The sequence below is a fragment of the Anoplophora glabripennis genome, unplaced genomic scaffold (genome assembly GCF_000390285.2).
Source record: "Anoplophora glabripennis isolate ALB-LARVAE unplaced genomic scaffold, Agla_2.0 scaffold1417, whole genome shotgun sequence".
NCBI lineage: Eukaryota > Metazoa > Arthropoda > Insecta > Coleoptera > Cerambycidae > Anoplophora > Anoplophora glabripennis.
In genome coordinates this window covers 28,111-43,275 of record NW_019417493.1, presented here as the reverse complement: position 1 = coordinate 43,275, position 15,165 = coordinate 28,111, and the positions used below count along the sequence as shown (strand labels likewise).

Here is a 15,165-nt window from a genome sequence, read left to right as displayed (position 1 = left end):
CTTATAATTTTTGTTTTCTCTTGCTCTAATATTTTTCAATGAGTTATTTTCATTTATTATCTATAGAATGTTTTATTTTTAATACGTTTTCTTAAAATGAATTTGTTTAACCAGGAAATTATTTTCTCTTAGGCTGACAAAACATGTACGCCTAATACCCTGGCGCCGCGCCGGTCCTGATTTTGTATTAAAATATAGTAAATTTTAATATCCCAATATGTTACTTTTAAACGTATATTTAGCTTCTGAATCTCAATTATTCTTTCATGATTATGTTTTATAAATTAATGATTTAATGTTTAAAAGTTGTATAAAAGTTCTGCACAAATAACCATATTTCGAATCTAGAACGTAATAATAAAATATTTTCATTTCTATATCTCCAGTTCCGTTAATAACAAATATGTGCTTATCTTTTATGTGTTGCTGAGGTCATATATTCCTCAATTAGTTTGTGCAAATGCAAGTATTAAATGTAGTTGTAACTATACATCTATACTAGTGTGTGTTGCTGAAGTTTTGTAACAACATAATTGAATATGCTAAAGTTAGGACTGAGAGTGGTTAGGGGTCCTGACTGGTCTTGGCAAGATGAAGGTATAATTTATATTTGCTTAAAAAAAATAGGTAGATTTTTTTTAATTTTTAGATGGTGGAGAAGGTTATACAGGAACTTTATATCATATAGATAATACAGATAAAACTGTTATAATACAGTGGGACAATGGGAATCAGACACTATGTAAAATTGGACAAATGGGCACATATGAGCTTCGTGTTGTTGACAATGCCCAAATTGGTAAGAGTGTTGTAATTACATGTTCAAATTATAGAAATATTAAAAACAAGAGAAAAATCATATCGAGTCAACTTATTTACATTGAAAATTATTAATATTATCTTGCATTAAACAAGGTGTTTAAATGTATATATTATTTAAATAATTATTGATTTATTATTAAACAAAAATTAAAATTATAGTGTATACTACAATGAAATTTTTCTTAGAAATTTCATGTCAGTTTTTTATACGTATATAACTTTTGACTCTATTTAATTATTGCATTGTATCTTATAAATAGATATCATTGTTTCACATGAGATTTGATATTATTTAGAAATGTATATCCACCTAAAAGGCAAACGTTTGCACAACTGATAGGATAGTTAATCTTAATTGTATAATATCACGAATGTCCTATGATTATTTTAATTGATTGATTGAAAACTATTATTAAATACTATTAAATTAGGATTTAATTGAAATTATAATAATTAAGTTAATTAATTTAACATAAATAACACACGTTATACTCATATTCTGATATTTAAAAAAGTAAGCAGAGCACTATTTTCAACAAAGATAAGAGAATTACTGTGCAAGTTCATAATAATTTACTTTATATTTCAGGTGTAATTCACCTAGGTGTTACATGTGACGCATGCAGTTCTGATGGTAGAATTAATTCTCCAAATTCTGCAGGGTAAATAAAAACATTAGGATAAAACGCAGCACATTTTAATAACACTTTTATTTTAGAATTATAGTGGCACCTCAATTTGACATAGACAATGATGAAGGTAATTTTTAAAAAAGTTATATCCAAATGGAATTTTAAACTAGATTACTTTTTGGAAACTGCTATAATCCATAATATTGAACTATCATAATTCATAACATTGAACAAAAAAAAAAGTTCTTTGTTACGAGTATTATTGACATCCATTACGACCTACTAAAATGCAGTTACTTTGCTGTGCTTTCAGATGCTGAACATTGGGGTATTAGCTGCGACCAATGTAAATCTGGTTACATTCGTGGAAGAAGGTACAAGTGTTACGATTGCTATGATTATGACTTATGTAGACTGTGCTATCATGGAAACAAACATGAACTTAGTCATACATTTCTTAGAATTGATTCACAAAATTGTGCAGGGTAAGAAGAATAATTATAAAGCAATTCGTGCCTTAATATGTTCTATTTTTTTAGAATTATTCTTTCACCTCGCTTAAAACGAAGGGGAAATCACGAACAAGGTAAGCACATCTGTCCAGAATTTACCAAAATATAAATTATTTAAAAAAAACTGTGGTGGTAACAAATTACTAAGCCTTAATTATCTGAGGCTTTCACATTTTCAAATTTTTATTTGATAACTGATAATCTCACTTTATTCATTAATAAGAATCAATTTCTAATTGTAAAATATCTACCAAATGTCATAAATATGAAGCATACTATGAACAAATCTACACAAAACGGTAGGTACACATAAAAATATGTTAAACTGAAAGGAGTTTGTAAAAGTAATTTAAACTTACAAATCACTTGCTGATTTGGGTTGTAAATCAATGTCGATTTTAAATTCTAGTAATTTTACCATCTTTTTAGTATAGTTTCCAACAGATTGCAAAAGTACACCTCCACTGTATACATTAATTACATGATCATATTAATTCCGTTTTTGTCCCTTTTTTTATATCTGTGTATAGACAAGTTTAAGTTAGTCTTGATTCATGTTTCATATTGTTCAGATTATATCTTTCTAACAAAGAGAATATTGAATTACTACCATACAAAAGTGGCCCTTAAGTTTCATTTGATAATAAAGTCAAGTCAGTTAAATTTAAAGAAGAAAGAAGTTCCTAAGAATATTTCTTTAAAAAAAACACAGTTTTTTGGATAAAAGGTGTTACAATAAATAAGCAATAAGAAAATGTATATGTACAATTATACAATAATTGTCAAAGAGTGGGTAATTGTCAAGAGTTTTCGATTGAAAATTTGACTAGGATATTCTACAATTAACTATATTTCAAAGAAAAATGTGCTTTACATAACTAGAGAAAATATATTTTCGAGTTTGTAGGAACAACGCTTTCATAAATCAGAAGGATGTGTATCAGTAGCGGCACGTGAACATTGATTGAATGTGTTCTACTTAGGGTTGTTACATTTGTTGAACTGAATTCCGGGATATTAAGTTCCCGGAGAGTTTCTAAATGGCGCCGCAGGCGAAAAATTTTAAAATTTTCAAGGTCATGCGTTTTCCTAGCACTTCTGAATTTCAAGGAGCAATCCATTTATACAAAAATACAGATTTTCACAAGAACGATTTTTGAAATTGATACCTTTTTGAAATATCCATGAATTACCCACTGACGATATAAATAAATTGGAATAAACTAAATACATACATATTATATTTTATTGAATATTGTTTATAAATAAAAAAATCATTTGTGAAGTTTACCAACGATTCAACGAATTTTAATTTTCCTCTCCGTGTTATGATTTTTTCTTTATCTTTTTTTATATATATGTACATATATTATATTCCGGGAGATTGTACGTGCAAATCCGAAATCCGGGACCATACAGCTAATTCCCGGTACAATCACAGAAAATCCCGGTCATACCTATGTGGCTAGATGTTCTTTTAATATGTCGTCAAGATCTGCACTAAAATTTATGAGTCCACGAAACACATCAGCGTTGTCCGAATTTTCTGTCTCGTCGTGTCCGCGAAGTGCTAATTCGAAAGCTCCGCAAAATTTTTTGCAATCTATGATTTTAGATAATACATAACGATTTTTCGTTACCTGTTCATTGTGTTTCTGTACATTATCCCAATAGCCAGAATCTAACTGACTTCTTATGTTTATTTTACCTAATGACTTAAATGACTTAAATCTTTCACACTGTATATTGTCCATGCTTCATCCCCATCGAAAAATAAGCAGGGAAAACAAAACAGTGTATTTTTGATATCACACCCGCACACCCACTCTGCTTTTGTGTATACATTATTGTTAAATTGTCTTTTATAACTTTTACTTCAATATTTAATTGTGGTGTTGGTCCACCTAATTCTTTTATTTTTAGTTTATCCTCATAAGGCAGAGAAACAAAAAGTTTTTTGTAAAAACGAAAAGCTATTCATTTTATTAACTATAATATCTGTAGACGCCTAAACGAAAACATTTACACGAGCCGCTCGCAGATATAAATCACCACATACCACGAATGAAATATTACTGCATTTACTGCAGCTGTGGCTGTCATTGTTACAGCCACATAACTCCATATACACGTGTACTGGGTCACGTGCCTGATTAGCCAATAAAAACAAAGGACGCATCTAACTGTTCGCTGTGAACACATTTTGTATATGAGGTTGCATATATTAAGGGGCGTAGCTCGCGTCATAATAAATAATATAAGCTCCCAGATTTATTTTAGCGCGAGTACATTTGAATTCTTTAAATATTTTGTTGATATTTAATATAATTAAATACATAAATTTTATGTGTTCTGCAGCTCCGCAGCTCTTATGGTAAAACCGCCACTGAATTATGTATTGATTGAAAACTTTTATTAACATGTATCATCATGACTTAACACTTTAATTCTCTCTCATAGATTCAGATTGGAGGTAGAAAACTATAGAATGCATATAATTATCGATAGCTGACACTATCGAATAATATCGATAGTTTATTTAGAACAATCGCTACTTTTCGATTGAGTCTTCTGTAATAGTATATTATGCAATAAGTGTGATAAGTTGTCTATTGCCCACGAGAGCGGCTCCGCTTAAGTGGGGAATAAACAACCGCACAAATTGCACACACTATTTTTTTATTACGAATGTAATGAAATCTCAGAGTTCAGGGGCGAAGCCCCGGTGGGGGTCCACATATTTTTATTCAGTTTAAGTTGACATAAATAACTCATTTAAATGTCACTTTTTAAAAATAATATTTTCGAGTGTGTAGCTATTTAAATTTTGCGTGTATTATTGGCAATTCGAATGCGGCAAGTAATATTACCGCATGCAAATAAATAGAGTAGGCAAACAGCTAGTTACCGATTTAAAAATCATGCGAAAAGATAGGACTTATCTGTCATGAATAATAAAAATTTCTATTCTACAGAACTAATAGGATGTAATAAATAGAACCCATATAAACAAATTCGCTAAAGGTTTTAAGAATTGATTACAAAAGATTAATAAATTTATTTTGTTTAAAAAAATGAGAAATGTGTTGTTTTTCGGAAATTCATTTCTTAAATGTACAAATAAGCTTCTGATCTAAGAGTATACTATAAATGTATTTATAATACTGTCTGTACGAACTCAATGATTTGATTTTTACTTATCAACTTTTATTTATCCTATTAATCCTACAATTTTTTTTATTACTATTATTATTATTTTGCAATAATAGCAGTCTAAATATACAGCTAATGAATTTTAATTTACTGTGGTTTTCAGAAATTGTACACAAAGGTATTCACTGTGATGGATGCAATTCTCGTAATATACAGGGCATAAGATACAAGTGTAATAATTGTTACGACTATGATTTATGTGATCTATGTTACCATCGAAATAAGCATCACTTAAGTCACAGCTTTAAAAAAATTGATTCTCCAGATTGTGTAATTCTGTAAGAAAATTACGATTTTGATTTGAATGATTTTAATATTTTTTACTTTTTAGAATTAATTTGCCACCTCGTCTAACTTCTAGGAGAAATTTGAAAGCAGGTAAGCCTTACAGAATACCTAAACATTATTTATTCAGTAAATCATAAGTTTTAACATGTCAAATTTGAAAATTTCCTTTTCAAAAATAGTTACTAAAATTTGTTGTTAATATATTTTTAATTCAATTAAAATAGGATTTAAATATTACTTGTGATAAATTTGTTAAAATAGATTTTCTTTTTAATATTATTTAAGTAGCATATTTTTTTTACAAAATTAAACAAAAATTACTTAACCTTAATGATGCATATTTTTCAAATCATACCATAAAGTATGTAGGGAGTATTTTAAGAAGTCATAATTTCGGTGGTTGTTCCGTCGATCATTTTACACTAAAAGGCCTTCTTGAATCAAGGGTCTACATCAGGAGGGACTGGTGAAAATTAAAATGGTCCTATTTTGATAATAAAGCGTGAAACCCAATATAATTTTTTATGGAATAATTTCTAAGCCCACATAGAGAAGTTTTGTGAAATAAAATATTAAATAAGAGGTTGCAGAAGTATATTTAGAAAATATTGTTTTCCATAATTAACAGCTGTTTTTTTATTTTTCTCAAAATTATTATCATTTTTACAGTTTAGTTCAAATTAAAATTTAAATAAATATAACTACAAAGAAAATTTAAAGAATAAATAAATATTTTTATCCATGGGAAAAATATTCCTCGTATGTTAAACCCTTTTCGAGATCTCAGGGTCAACAACCCCCTACATTAATTTTTTATTTTCCTAATTGAATTGCAAATTTTTCCGTTGTGAAAGTTGTGCATAGAGACCATCACATCAAAAGGGTATGGGTCCCATGCCTCATTATCAAAATATGACCACATTAATTTGCACCAGCTGCCACTGGTAGGGTTACCATTAGTCCGATTAAAGCCGGACATGTCCCCTTTTTTAAAGCAAATTTCATTGTCTGGCCGGATTTCTCCTCTGTCTGACCTTTCAAAAATATCAATAAAAATTGCTGCACTTGCCACTTGCTCTAATATTTTTAATATTTTGTATGTTATAATGTTTTGTTTTTATTATTTCACAGTCTTTATTCTTTGATATTAAGTTCAATGTTAATACTCATTAACTCGTTTATTTATTTTATAAAGTTTTTGTTCCATTTGTTAACGCAATGTTTTTTAAGTTTACTTGTGTTTACAATTATCTTTTATGTTCCTAATAAAGTAAAATAGAATGTTCAAAAAATATCCTCCTTTTCCATTGAAAGCCATTCTTTTTTGTTGCAATTGTCATACTTTACATATTTCACATCTGGTAATCCTAACCACTGGCCTAAATCCACTGGTTTGTAAAATACATGTTAAAATGTAAAAAATATCACAGTTATTTAATTACCTCTGAATATGTTTTACCTACATTGATAAAACTTGAGTTAAAGTAACGAAAGTATAAATTTCTCAAACTAATGCGCTAATCTGTCAAAAAGTGACAACTAACTATAACTAATCACTCAAATTCATTTTTAAAACTGCAACACCCTGTATCTCTAAAAATCAGTGGCTTTAGACATTCGAAAAAGTCATAAACAACCTTCTGAAGTTATGGCATATACCTGAAAAATTATCTATTTCAATAAAAGACAAATATTTTGTAACTACTAAAATTCGGTTACCATTTCAGGTTCGGTACACGAAGGTGTTCGGTGTGATGCATGTAATTTGGTTAATATACATGGTTTCAGATATAAGTGTAAAAACTGTTATAACTATGATTTATGTGATTCATGTTATCATGGAAATACACATGACCCTAGTCATATTTTTATTAGAGTTGACTTGCCAAATAATTTAGGGTGAGAAAAATAAAAATATATAATTAAAATAAAATATAAGACCAGCCTATTTAAATATATTTTTATTTTCAGAGTTTATTTAGTACCTCTCTTAACTTCAATGAAGAATCATGGAGAAGGTAATTGTATTTTATAGTTGGATTATCAAAACATAAATAATTTATTCTAGTTTTTATAATCATATCAATAAAATTTGTTTTAGTCTTACATTGTAGAATTTAAAAAATCATTGTCTGCTTATAAAACATCTCCAGTTAAATGTCATGATCGATGTAATTAGCGACAAATGATATGTACATACCTACTCTTAACACATCTGTTAAAAGAATATATTTAAGAAACTATAAGTTAGTCGAAGCATTTAAAAGCAAAGATATCCATTGTATCCATTCAACGACTAAACTAGAAACAAAAAAAACCAAAGCTTCAATTTCTAAAAAAATGAATTAGATATTCACATTAATTACTTGAATTGAAATCACAACAGTGACTGCTGGTAAAGTTAAAATGATCATATTTTGATAATGAGACATGGCCCATGCACATTTTTCAAATTAAATTATAGGAGTGGCTGACCAGATCTGAAATTTTTTTACAAGTACATATTAGAAAACTTCTCAAGATAGGAAAACCATCATCTTGATCAAAAATTTTATCTTGGGTGACAAATTTGTAATAAAATATTCAGAACGTTAAAAAAATAGAAAATGTCAAATGTAGCAAATTTTATTAAAAATATTTTTCTCAAGCAAGTTTTCTGTGAGAGTCTAGAAATCATCCCCTATAAAACGGTATGATATATCAAAATATGAACACTTTAACTTTCCCAAGCAGTAATTAGATTAGAAATAATATAGAATTCTATATACATACTGTATAATTAAAGACTTGTACGTTTCAGACACTGTACACAAAGGTATTAATTGCGATGGATGTAATTCTCGTAATATACAGGGCATAAGGTACAAGTGTAATAATTGTTACGACTATGATTTATGTGATTTTTGCTATCGTGGAAATAAGCATGATTTGAGTCATGTTTTTAAAAGAATTACTTCACCAAATGGTCCAATGTAAGAAATGATGAACTTAGTTTGAATGAAATGATTTATTTCAATATACTTTTCTTTTTCAGAATTGATTTACCACCTCGTCTAAATTTCAGAAGTATAAAAGGAGGTAGGTAACCTTGTATCCCTTTAACATTAATTATACATATTGTCCCTTAATTTGACTGCTAAACTTCTGCATGGCAGTCATTAGTCAAAATAAAAAAAGTTTTAATGAACTGATGCCCTGTTGATGATGGTTTTTAAAATATTTTCTAGTGAAATTATCAGTACCTATAATATACGTTTTTGATTACTGATGATTCATATTTATAGTCAGTTCTACAGTAAAAATTTATCGCATTGGACCCACTTTTTCATAGCCATCTTGAATAAAAAAAATCTTCCTTGAAATACATCTACCCTGTAGTTTGAAAAATTGATTGTAATTGAGAAAATTATTGCTTTTAAAACATTTTACTAAAGATAAGTATTTAAAATGTATTTAATTTTTATTCTTTAGTAAATATTATTTTAATAACCATTGGAAACAGATCACCTTCAAGCTGCTATATCTTCATAGTCAGAATTGTTCGTTAGAATTTTTTGTTAATTTTGATTTGAAAGTTTGGCAGTTGAACTAAAGGACATCATAAATTTAATATACAGGATGTCTCAAAGTGACGGCCCATTAGAATTATTTCAGACTACTTCAATTTGAATTTTGAGAATTTGGGATACCGGGTTTTCAGGCTTGCCCTTCTCAACTAAAATAATGGTGTCCACGTACCACTTCCGGTTATACCAGAAGACGCCATCAACTTGCTTAATTTAAATGGAACGCCCTATATATTATGGCAATTTTGGGTTCTTCAATATTATTTTAGGTGGACTTTTATGAAATTTCCCTATTCCTAAAATTAACCATATCCGAGATATTTAATTTAAAAAAAAAAAAATGGAGGAAACAGTGACTAGCTTCAAACCATATGTATTTTATAGTAAGAAAGATAAAGCAACAATATTTATAGGGGGGATAGCTAGACCCCTAAGTTTCCCATCCATACTTTCAAAGTGGCTCAATTGCATACAGGGTGCTAGAAATTTAATGTCGAGTTTAGTTAACTTCAAACCTTCATAAGTCGGTTTTTTTAAATGGAACACCCTGCATGTTTTTCTATATTCTGATACACAATTTTATTATCTTTCGAAGGGTATCAGGGTTACCTATACCGATCTCTTCTAGTTTTTAAGTTATCTACTATTTTTTGTGTAATCACCTAAAATCATGTAATTTCTTGCGAGTATAGCTGTGGAATTTTTAGCAAACCTTCAAAACAAACAACTAAACTGTCAGTTTGTTGTTAGTCTCTTGCAGTGACAGTTTAATTTAGTGTTTATAAGAAATGGAAAACAATACATGCTGATATTTTAAATTTATTATTTATTCACGGATGTTGCAATGGGATTATAAGCAGAACATGTAGTTTTTAATGAGACATATCCAAATTTGCCACCAATGAGCAGAAAAATAAGAAGAATTTTAGCAAATCAACTAGAGTATGGTCGAATTTGTGCAGAAAGAATTTTACCAAAACCAATAACTTCAAATGAAGATAATGTAATAAATGTGCTAGCCTATTTTAATGTTCATCCAGAATCCTCAACTAGTGCCACAGAGTATGATTTAGGCATTTCACGAGTGTCCATTCACAGGATGCTAAGAACTAATGATATGCATCCATACAAATTTAAGCTACTTTCTGCTCTTCATCCGGGTGACGCCGTGCAACCTGTACAATTTTGTGAAACGATGTTAGTGCGATACCAAGATCCACAAATAACATATTATATGAACGCCGCGACAATAAGGAAACACAAAAGAAAATGGAAAGTCAGTTAGAAGAATTTCCTGCATTAAAGTACCACCGTCAATGTCCAAGCATTTTCGCCATAAAATCTAAACTCGCTAGTATTACGGCTAAGCAGCACGCAACATTACCGGATGAACCATCGGTATCTTCCAAAGTGCGGTTGTGTAAGGACTCATTGCACCAAAGTACGTCAGGACCAATTCTACCATTCATCTGCATTTTTTGTGAGAAGTAACAGAAGTACAAGCCAGGAAGTAGAACACGTGAGGAACTAGTGCAATGTGTGGAATGGAGATCCAGTGGCACGATCAAAGCCTCTGCTATATCAAAAAATGACAGCAGAATTCTTGGGTTAGCTGAGACTATATGTTTCGTCTCAGCAGAAGCGAATTACCACTTTTCATGCTACCGAAAGTGGTACAGTGACGGTGGTACTTTAATGTAGGAAATTCTTCTCCGGTAACTGACTTTGCAATTTCCAGCAATCTTTTGTGTTTCCTTATTGTTGCTGCGTTTAAGAGAGTTTTCCATGATTTGGTAGATGATAGAGTCACCAAACTGCTGTTGTCGCTGGTACAGTGAATGATACATTCATCGGTTTGATCTGTTATTTTTACTTTTTTAGGCAATGGTGAAAAGTCTGCTTCGGAATCCATATATGAAAAAAAAAGGGAAAAATTAAATATAGGCAAATTGGAAACAATTTAACAAGACTGGTATTAGTATTGTACAAATTGATTATTATATTATATCATTATTATATTATTCAATTATTATAATAATATTGTATTATTATAATTTTTGCCAATACACTTAAACAGAATTTGGCCGGCAACCATGTTTGTGACGTCATAACGTCACTAAACTACTGATTTTTAAGAAGTATCATCCCAAACATTGATCCTGGCTTTATGTATTTATTATGCCTACGACTATTATGCCTATTATGCCTACGACTTCCGCCCGGCGGCCATCTTTGTGAGGTCGCAACGCCACTAAGCTACGGAATTTTACAAAGTATCATCACAAACATTCATGCTGCCTTTATAACATCTAAATTAGTAGGTTACATTTACTCCCCAGAAAGGAAACCAAACCGTCCCTTTTTGACTACTTCGAAAGAGAATAAAATTGTGAATCGGAATATAGAAAAACATACAGGGTGTTCCATTTAAAAAAACCGACATGAAGGTTTGAAGTTAACTAAACCCCCCCTATAAGTATTGCTGCTTTATCTTTCTTACTGTAAAATACACATGGTTTCTCTCCATTTTTTTTTGGAAAAAATTAAAAATCTCGAAATTGTTAATTTTAGGAATAGGGAAACTTCATAAAAGTCCACCTAAAATAACACGTAGAATCCAAAATTGCAATAATATATAGAGTGTTCCATATAAAATAAGCAAGTTGATGGCTACTTCCGGTTTAACCGAAAGTGGTACGTGGACGCCATTATTTTAGTTGAAATGGGCATGCCCGAAAACCTGGTATCCCAATTTTCAAAATTCAAATCAAAGTAGTCTCTGAAATAATTCTAATGAGCGGTCACTGTGAGACACCCTGTATTATGTTACTCTTTAAATGAGAACTCTTACTTTGTTTTTTTGTAATTTTTATTTTTATTATTTATATTATTTGTAGGTACTATACACAGTTATATTCAATGTGACGCATGTAATTTGCAAAACATACACGGTATAAGATATAAGTGTAATATTTGTCCTAACTATGATTTATGTGAGACGTGTTATAATGCAAATAAGCATGACATAAATCATTATTTTAGAAGACTTGATTGTCGAAATTCTGTAGGGTAAGTAACATTTACAATAGTTATAATTAAAATTTTGTCTTTTTCTTTTTTAGAGTTAATTTACCACCTCGATTAACTTCAACAACAAATGAGAATGAAGGTAATTTATATTTAATTTTAATCATTACGAAAACACTTTTTTATTATATTTTCACCTAGAAATTCAGTTTGTGACAGTAGTTTAATTAAAATAGAAAATAAATCTATTAAGCAATCAGATACTACTAAATTCTTAGGACTTACCATTGATTGTGCTTTGAATTGGGAAACACATATTAATATATTAGCAAGTAAACTATCTTCTACATGTTATGCACTTTACAGATTATCAAAAATTGCAAATAAACAAACAATTTTATCATTTTATTATGCAGAATTATTATCAAGAGCATCATATGGTAAAATTTTTTGGGGTGCATCTCATAGTTAAAAAAGAATTTTTAAAATACGAAAGAGAGCTAATCGAAATGTATTAGGAATGTCCAGATGTGCATCATGTAATTTTAACTTTACTGTGTATGCGGTTGAAGACAGACACGGATTCAGATTCGGGAAATGAATTTTTATAGCGGACCAGTTCATTATTGAAAATGACCTAAAATTTTTAATATTATTTTACTTATTTTTAATATTATTTTACTTCTTTAAGTCTTCACAAGTTAAATTTAGTATATGTTATAAAAAATAAAACAAACTAAATTTTTAAAGTTTTTAAATATCATTTCACAAAAAAATTTAAGATTTTACAAAAGTTACTGATTCAAATTGAGATTTATTGATACCCTAAGGAATTATAGGTACATATTGTGGAAACGGAAATATTTTGGATTTACGAGGGTCAAACGATTCTGTTACTCTTCAGTATTGAAAAAAAAAACGTAGATCCCGCAAATACGCCTGTTACAGATTGAAATTTATACTGAGATTTACTTATGTCCTAAGGAATCATACATATCGTGGAGACGGAAAAATTCAGAGGCTATGAGGGTCAAACGATTTTTTTTCTTTTTATGGTTGAAAAAGCCGTAGATATCGCAAATACGACTGCTAGAGATTGAAATTTGTACTGAGCTTTACTTATGTCCTCAGGAATCATACGTATCGTGGAAACGGAAAAATTCAGATGCTACGAGGGTCAAACGATTTTTTTTCTCTTTATGGTTGAAAACGCCGTAGATATCGCAAATACGACTGCTACAGATTGAAATTTATACTGAGATTTACTTATGTCCTAGGGAATCATACATATCGTGGAAACGGAAAAATTCAGAGGCTACGAGGGTCAAACAATTTTTTTCTCTTAGAGTTGAAAAAGCCATAGATCTCGCAAATACGACTGCAACAGATTGAAATTTATACTGAGCTTTACTTATGTCCTAAGGAATCAAACGATACGTATGATGTCGTGTTATTGGGCAGATCAGAATCTACGTCATTTGGGTAAAGCACCACAAGGGCAGAGACTAAATCGTCTCTTAAAAGTTCAAATTATTTTTCACCTGTTAATGCGTCTTCAATGAAAAATGGACCCAAAATACGGTTACCGACAAGGCCAGCCCAAACGTTAACCTTTTGTGGAAACTGACTATGAGTTTCCAATTTTCAGTGTGGATTTTCAGGAGACTAATATCTACAGTTTTACCGGTTTACTGTGCCGTCGAGATAAAAGGTAGCCTCATCAGAGAAAACAATACTGCGTAAGAATCCGTTGTCATCAATCAGGCGTTGCAACATGGTTTCACAAAACTAACCTACGGTCAGGATCATCTTCGTTTAATTCTTGGACCAAAGCCACTTTATACAGATGCCATATGTACAATTTCAAATATTTTAAGACGAAGTTTTGAACGTTGTTTGCCCCCACTTAGCGTGTGGGTAAATGGGGATTTTCTTGAAGCTCTAGTAGAACATTCAATTTAACATCTTCTTGTACTGGTGGACGACCCGTTCTAGGGCGATCTCTCGCATGACCCATTTCTAAAAACTTTTGCTTTATTTTACGAACGGTGGACTGTGTAATTGGTTCTCCGTTTGGATATTTGTTATTAAATAAACGGCAAACTTCTACTTGTGTGCGAGCTCTGTCTCCATAACCGATCATCATCAAAATTTCGATTCTTTCCCTTTCACTCAAACGACGGACCATTTTCAAATAAAATGAATTCTGAAAGAATAATGATTAATCAACTTAAAATAAAACACAAACTTGCGAGGACAAACTTCAAAATTCTAACAACTATCAAAATTGTAATTTTTCCAGTGCTTCCTTGATAAATGATTAGTATTTTGTCATCGCTTGTATAATGTATTCGTGAAACTTTGGAACCAAATATCTCGAAAACTTCCATCTTGAAGGTCATATGTTTTTGACATATTCGTACTCAGAAAAATGTGCTCTATCGAAATCCGTGGAAAAAAATATGGGCTGCCATTTAAAAAAATTGCCGATGACGTCATACATCAAAAACAAACAAACAAACAAAAAAGTCGATGCCTGAAAAAAGACATTTTATAAACTAAAGTTGACGTATCCGAGGATTTCCTGTCAAAACCCTTCAATAATGATTTATCAAATTTATTCCAAACTTTACGAGCTCAGTGTATGTAAGAGATAATAGGATTTATTTTTACCAAGAGACTACTATCATAATTATTCTACCAGAGGAGGTAAAAGTCTTATGATTCCCCTACATAAATTGACAAAATATGAAGAGAGTCCTAAATATATGGGAATATTAATATATAATAAATTACCTAATTGTTATAAAAACATCACTTGTCATAAAACATTTAAAAAACAAATAAAATATTATTTAACTGAAAACAGTTTTTACTCAATTAATGAGTTTTTGAGCATGTATCTTCGATTATGTTTATTGTCATTTTGCTAAATTATATTTTAGACTGTATTATGTAGTTTTAAATTTTATACTAGATTTAGTACTTATTATACACATTTTATGTTACTCTGTAATTGTGTTTATGATAAATATTGTATTTTGTACTGACTAATCCTATACCAATTGTATTGGTCTTTATGGATAATAAATTATTATTATTATT

The 15,165-nt window shown here is 30.0% G+C and overlaps 1 protein-coding gene across 1 annotated transcript in view; it reads left to right on the top strand.

Annotated features, from left to right (window-relative positions):
- Positions 1 to 230: 230 nt before the first annotated feature.
- The window catches only part of LOC108915038, a 26,431-nt gene continuing 11,496 nt past the window's right edge, over positions 231 to 15,165 (top strand). Inside the window, exons 1-14 of the mRNA XM_018720986.1 lie at positions 231 to 597; positions 650 to 799; positions 1,412 to 1,484; positions 1,541 to 1,581; positions 1,768 to 1,939; positions 1,994 to 2,040; positions 5,283 to 5,457; positions 5,511 to 5,557; positions 7,195 to 7,366; positions 7,439 to 7,485; positions 8,268 to 8,439; positions 8,502 to 8,545; positions 11,931 to 12,102; positions 12,156 to 12,202. Coding sequence (XP_018576502.1) covers positions 540 to 597; positions 650 to 799; positions 1,412 to 1,484; positions 1,541 to 1,581; positions 1,768 to 1,939; positions 1,994 to 2,040; positions 5,283 to 5,457; positions 5,511 to 5,557; positions 7,195 to 7,366; positions 7,439 to 7,485; positions 8,268 to 8,439; positions 8,502 to 8,545; positions 11,931 to 12,102; positions 12,156 to 12,202 — 1,417 coding nt within the window. The 5' untranslated portion in view covers positions 231 to 539. The remainder of the gene's footprint in view (positions 598 to 649; positions 800 to 1,411; positions 1,485 to 1,540; positions 1,582 to 1,767; positions 1,940 to 1,993; positions 2,041 to 5,282; positions 5,458 to 5,510; positions 5,558 to 7,194; positions 7,367 to 7,438; positions 7,486 to 8,267; positions 8,440 to 8,501; positions 8,546 to 11,930; positions 12,103 to 12,155; positions 12,203 to 15,165) is intronic.